Here is a 6561-nt window from a genome sequence, read left to right as displayed (position 1 = left end):
AGGATGTGCATGTCACTGGCTGGGCCAGCATTTCTTGCCCGTCCGTAGTTGCCCCTTGAGAAGGTGGGGGTGAGCTGCCTTCTTGAACCGCTGCAGTCCATATGCTGTGGGTTGACCCACAGTGCCCTTAGGGACGGAATTCCAGAATTTTGACCCAGCGACACTGAAGGAACCGCGATGCATTTCCAAGTCAGGATGGTGAGTGACTTGGAGGGGAAGTTGCAGGGTTTGGTGTTCCCATGTATCTGCTGCCCTTGTCCTTCTAGATGGAAGTGGTCGTGGGTTTGGAAGGTGCTGTCTGAGGATCTTTGGTGAGTTTCTGCAGTGCATCTTGTAGATGGTACACACTGCTGCTACTGAGTGTCGGTGGTGGAGGGAGTGGGATGTTTGTGGATGTGGTGCCAATCAAGCGGCTACTTTGTCCTGGATGGTGTTGAGCTTCTTGAGTGTTGTTGGGGCTGCCCCCATCCAGGCAAGTGGGGAGTATTCCATCACACTCCTGACTTGTGCCTTGTAGATGCTGGGACAGGCTTTAGGGAGTCAGGAGGTGAGTTACAGTATTCCTAGCCTCTGAACCTCTCTTGTAGCCAGTGTTTATGTGGTGAGTCCAATTAAATTTCTCATCAGTGGTATGTTGACAGAGGGATTCAGTGATGGCAACACCATTGAATGTCATGGGATGGTGGTTAGATTGTCTCTTATTGGAGATGGTCACAGCCTGGCACTTGTGTGGCGCGAATGTCACTTGCCACTTGTCAGCCCAAGCCTGGATATTGTCCGGATCTTGTTACTTTTGAACATGGTCTGCTTCAGCATCTGAGAGTCACGAATGGTGCTGAACACTGTGTAATCATCGGCGAACATCACCACTTCTGACCTTATGGTGGAGGGAAGGAGCTGAAGATGGTTGGGCACTGAAACAGTAAATTCTGCAGGTCAGGCAGAGATTTTTAAATTCTACAACCAGGGAAAGTTCATCAGGATAAGGGGTTGGTTGTATCAGACTGTGATGAAGAGGGTCACTGAATTTTAGAATCTCTATCCCTACACCTCTACTTGGAGTCAGAGGTGCACAGAAATACTGACAATTCCAAAAGCACCTCTTTCATTGGAAAGCTGCTGGGTAGTCCAAAAGGCACAATACAAATGCAGGCCCTTGCGTTTGCTGGCGTGAGCCCAGATACCGGATGCTGGATAACCTGTGCTGATCCAGGAGAGATTTCCATACCAGGATGCAGAACGGCAAAGGACAGAAGATTCTGAAGGAGCTGATACATGGTACTTACACTGCAGAGAGTGTAGAACACAGCACAGGGACATGCCCTTCGGCCCACCATGTCTGTGCTGACCATGATGCCATTCTAAACTAATCCCACCTGCCTGCACATTGTCCATATCCCTCCACTGCCTGCCTGTTCTGTCTAAATGCCTCTTAAACATTGCTGTCGTACTTGCTTTTACCATCTCTCCTGGCAGAATGTTCCGGGCATCCAACACCCACTTGCCTTGCACATCTCCTTTAGTTTGGAATTTAGGACATTAGCATTGTAGATGCGTAGTCATTCAGCACAGAAACAGACCCTTCAAACCATCTCGTCCATGAGAACCAGACATCCTAATCTGACCGGGTCCTATTTGCCAGCATTTGGCCCATGTCCCTCTAAACCCTTCCTGTACATGTACCCAGCCAGATGCCTTCTAAATGTTGTAATTGTACCCATCTCCACCACTTCCTCTGGCAGCTCACTGCAAACCTACACCACCCTCTGTGTGAAAAAGTTGCCCCTCAGGCCCCTTTTAAATCTTTCCCTTCTCGCCTTAAACCCACGCCCTCTAATGCTGGCAACATCAGCATTTACTGCCCGTCCCTAGTTGCCCGTTGAGAAGGTGGGGGTGAGCTGCCTTCTTGAACGGCTGCAGCCCATGTGTTGTGGGTTGATCCACAATGCTCTTAGGGAGGGAATTCCAGGATTCTGAACCAGGGACACTGAAGGAAATGACAATATATTTCCAAGTCAGGATAGTGAGTGGCTTGGAGGGGAATTTGATGGTTTTCTATTCAACTGCTGGTCTTGTCCCTCCAGAAAGGGACTGACAATCTAATGCTACAAACAGTTATACTCCTAAAGCCAGCGAAATGGATTGGAATCTCTGCTGACACTTTCCGCTTTGAATGGTCTGAACTGAGGCAGGAATAAATATGCTCTAACCCTTGTGACAAGCTATATTTCTCCCTGAGAATAAAAGGCACAGAACACACTGGGAGACGTTAATATAAAACGCTTTAATAAATAGTTTTTTTTTGAAAGTTATCTCTAAGAACATGTCAAACAAAATGCTCTAAATGAACACAGGACTTTTGCAAGGCAACGCAAGCATCCTTTCACAAAAAAAAATTACAACTTTATTTCGAGAAATTGTTCATGTCACTTCCTTTTTAAATCAGCCAGCCTGCATTTTTTTTTAATTTTCACCCCATTCCATCAGACAGGACTTTTTTCCAGTCTCCTGCTGAGTGGTTGACATCAATAAACATGCAAGGTGATTCAGAAAACAAAAGCTCTCATCCATAATTCAGAAAGAAAATATCACAGTTGGCCCATAAAGTATTTAGTATCAAAATGAATCCATAGCCAAATATATATTTTATATATATATATATATATATATATATATATATTTATATATACACACACATATGTATATAAATATATATAAACTCTGCAGCAGTTAAATCTGATGAAGATTGTGGGCACTTGTGTTGGGGGAATGATGGTTCGGATTTAACCCCAATAAATATACAACTAAGTCCACAGCATAAACCAAAAGAATATAACGCTACATAATTTTTGTTTCCTTGTTTTGAATTAAAACCATCTTTTTCTCTATCAGGGTAATTTATCACAGGGCAGAGCATATCACCCATTCGTTTCTGTGCTGGAACAAAGCAAAAAGTTGTTTTATTTTTAAAAAAGAGAAAACTAAAATACATGAAATGAATAAATTGTTCCCTTCATTCTTTCCTCTGCTCAAAGCAGAAATATATTCCCTCCTTCAGCATAATAGATTTTAACACCCCACCCGAGGAGACAGTAAAATCCTGAGTACCGGTGTTGCTGTAAAATGCGCTCCAAACATTCGAAGGCCAAAATTATACACTGTGCAACAACTGTAAGTGGGAACTAGGGTAAGAGTGTGGCTGGGGAAACACTTGACATGTAGGGCCCATTTAGTTTCGCCCTAAGATGTAACTGAACAGGTCTGAAAAGGTCTTGCCTGAGCACACAATTCCACTGGTCACAAATATCAAAACCATCTGTTTAGCCTTAGTACTCAACTCTGAGAATTGAAAACAGACTGCATCGGAGGAGAGAGATTTGGACATAGGTCAGCACCCAAATATTCGTTTTCTGTTGCTGTAAAGGAGAAAAAAGAAATCCCAGCTTTCGATTTGGGGTGGCTTGGAACTCCTGCAAGATAGAAATGCAAGCTGTCACTCCTGCTTCACTCTCCACCTGCTGGTGCATCTTCCTTCCCCATCACCAATCCTAATCCTATCAGGAAATCAACCTGGGGGTGGGGGTGAGGTGGGGGGGGGGGGGGCGGTCAGGCGAGTACTCCCAGTTTTTGGGGACGATGCTGTGTGAGCAACGGGTCAGTCTGCAGAATCAGCGATTGAAAGCACGCCAAATCTATTTACAGTTTGGGCTTTTAGTTTTTCAAAAAGGAAAAACAAAATTCACTGAGCCAGTTGTGAAGTTCAAGATTTCTAATGGAATACTAGAGTAAAGAGATGTGTCTGTGTGCCCGCATGTGAGAAAAATGCCATGAAAATTCCTTTTTAATATAAATTAAGGAATGGCATCTAAACAAAAAACTCGTCTTAAGTTATTCAATCAAATATACACATCGATTCCTTAAGTATATACATATATACAGAAGCTTTGATCATACACTTAACAATTGTTTATTATAGGACAGTAAGGAAAGTACATAGTTCACCTTGTCATTTATATTTATTTACTTATATTTTTATATTAAAAAATCAAAAATTAGCAGGACAGTCTTTGACAGTTGCTATAGCAATTCAATCTTCAGGCACTGACCACTCCAATACCATATACACTCCCAGCTTCTGGTGAATGGAGAGGAGGGTTACTCTGGGTCATGAGGCCGGTTGCTCTCTGTGGGATCTCACTGCATACGAAATCCAACATAAACCAAACAAAAAAAGTGTGGGGGGGGGACCACTGCACCCGTCTAACATTCACCTGAGTTCAAGGCAATTCTCCACATGAAGTTTCTTTCAAAGTAATACCGAGAGAGAGAGAGAGAGAGACCTTGTGTGTAAATTCTTGCCCTTCTGAAGTCCAGACAGAAACAAGGCACTTTGATTCCATGGCATTTTCCCTGACAAGAAGTTGTTCCTCGCATCCCTCCAACTCCTTCCCTCAATTCTAACACTTGCTGAACATACTTCGATCGAAGCTATTTCTCCCCTTCTCCATTCCCCACCCTCGATCGAAGCTATTTCTCCCCTTCTCCGTTCCCCACCCTCGATCAAAGCTATTTCTCCCCTTCTCCGTTCCCCACCTTCGATCGAAGCTATTTCTCCCCTTCACCATTCCCCACCTTTGCTCATTAAAGATAGGAATCTTGGAATATTGCTCCCCTCTTGACTACTTTGACAGTCACCAAGGGATGGTGCAGGGGTGGAGGGGGGGAAGTGGGAAGCTCAGACTTATTGTACACCACCTCCTTCTTGCCTTGCCACTGCTCCCCTCTCATCAATGTAGAAAACGTCCCATTTCCTCTATCTGCTTTCCAAAGGCTAGCCAGTCACAAATTTCCCAGAAGCAGAAACTTGCAGGTCAGAGATAATGGGAACTGCAGATGCTGGAGAATCCGAGATAACAAAGTGTGGGGCTGGATGAACACAGCAGGCCAAGCAGCATCTTAGGAGCACAAAAGCTGACGTTTCAGGCCTGGACCATTTTCTGGTGAAGGGTCTCGGCCCAAAACATCAGCTTTTGTGCTCCTGAGATGCTGCTTGGCCTGCTGTGTTCATCCAGCTCCACACTTTGTTACCTGCAGGTGAGGGCTTGATTAAATTAAAAAACGGCATGTTTACCAAAGGCACAAGCTCTGTCAGCGTAAGCCACGACGGTGACTCTGATAAATTCTACACATCCCCACTTTTTCACCCCAGCCCTTCCCCAAAACTAAGTCTAATCCAACAGCAGGGAACTGTCAGCAGTGCAGAGATGGCAAACCACCTTTGGGAAAGTGAGGTGAAAGGTCACCAAAGGAGCACACCGATTGAAAGCTGCTCACTGGGGCACGGCAATATAATACTCAAGTGCTGTGAAAGAAAAAGGCCATGACAAAACCTATGTAAACAATTTATTTGGTGTAAAATGGAAGGAGGACACTGAATGACAATCTTGTTCCTCTTTGTCTGTTGCTAAGGGACACACAAGGTGCTGCTCTCCTGCAATTCGCAATTTAAGAGGAGAGACAAAAAAAACACACAATATAGCAACTGGCAAAGAGTTCTTGACACTGAACAAGTCACAAATAATTTATACAAGTTTTAAAGAGACACTTGGTAAATAATGCTTTTTACACACACTAAACGAAAGAGACACTTACTGACCATGAAGACTTCAAGAGATGGTTTCAGTCTTTAAAGGGACAAGGAGATAAAAGGAGAATTCCTCTTGTTTTATCCTCTCCTTTTTTAAAACAAAACTGTAGGCACTAAACAACTCTCCCATAGGTTCATACAGAAAGATCCTTACCTCCTTCACAGTTTGAACTGTTCACATTTTTTAGGCAACAGTTCTCCCTTTTCCCAGTTCGATGCAGCTGCTTGACTGGAGTAAACTGTGAAGATCTAGCGTTGCTTTTTGCTGGCAAGAATGTAATTGTACATCTTTGGGGAGGGCACTTTTGCATGCCCAACTCTTCCTCCACCTCCTCTCTTGCCATTAGAGTCTGGCTGCAAGGAGCCATTACATTTTTGCATTCATACTGAATGTCTTTGTTACTGCAGGGTTTGTCAATGGGGTTCCTGATGGGGTTCAGGGGCTCCCATTGATTGTTCACCATGTCCTCCATGGAAGGCCGGCTTCTCTCTCTCTCTTTTCTCCGTTTTCGGGTCCACCACACGCAGATGATGATACAAACCAGCCACACCATTCCGAACGCCACACTGAGCACCGGAACCAGATACACTGCGTGAACCACAAATTTACAAAAACAGTGAGGTGGAGAATGTGGATTAACAACATTAGAAGAATTTTACTTTTGGCTCGCAAGCTAACAAACAGCGTGCAATGTTATGGGGGGACCTTCACAATCTCTGGCACCAGTCCGCAGCCGACTTCAGCACAGAAAGATCCCACAAACAGCAATAAGCTACAAACAACCAGATTGCTTTTTGTTTTAAAGTTGTTATAAGACGAAGGACGAGTACCGAACAGGAAACAAGAAACAAAAAACAAATTACTGCAGATGCTGGAAATCTGAACCGAAAGGGTCTGCAGGAAAAAAAACCCA

The 6561-nt window shown here is 44.2% G+C and overlaps 1 protein-coding gene across 2 annotated transcripts in view; it reads right to left on the bottom strand.

Annotated features, from left to right (window-relative positions):
* Nucleotides 1-2287: 2287 nt before the first annotated feature.
* Nucleotides 2288-6561, bottom strand: part of jag2b (jagged canonical Notch ligand 2b) — a 291811-nt gene continuing 287537 nt past the window's right edge. For both annotated transcript variants that reach the window (XM_059648926.1, XM_059648927.1), the window contains 2 exons: nucleotides 5802-6236; nucleotides 2288-3470 (listed from right to left, as the gene is read on the bottom strand). In XM_059648926.1, the coding sequence (XP_059504909.1) occupies nucleotides 3334-3470; nucleotides 5802-6236 (572 nt within the window). In that variant the 3' untranslated portion in view covers nucleotides 2288-3333. The remainder of the gene's footprint in view (nucleotides 3471-5801; nucleotides 6237-6561) is intronic.

Source organism: Stegostoma tigrinum, chromosome 10 (assembly GCF_030684315.1).
Source record: "Stegostoma tigrinum isolate sSteTig4 chromosome 10, sSteTig4.hap1, whole genome shotgun sequence".
Lineage (NCBI taxonomy): Eukaryota > Metazoa > Chordata > Chondrichthyes > Orectolobiformes > Stegostomatidae > Stegostoma > Stegostoma tigrinum.
The sequence above is the reverse complement of the archived record's forward strand: the minus strand, read 5'-3'. Positions and strand labels throughout refer to the sequence as shown.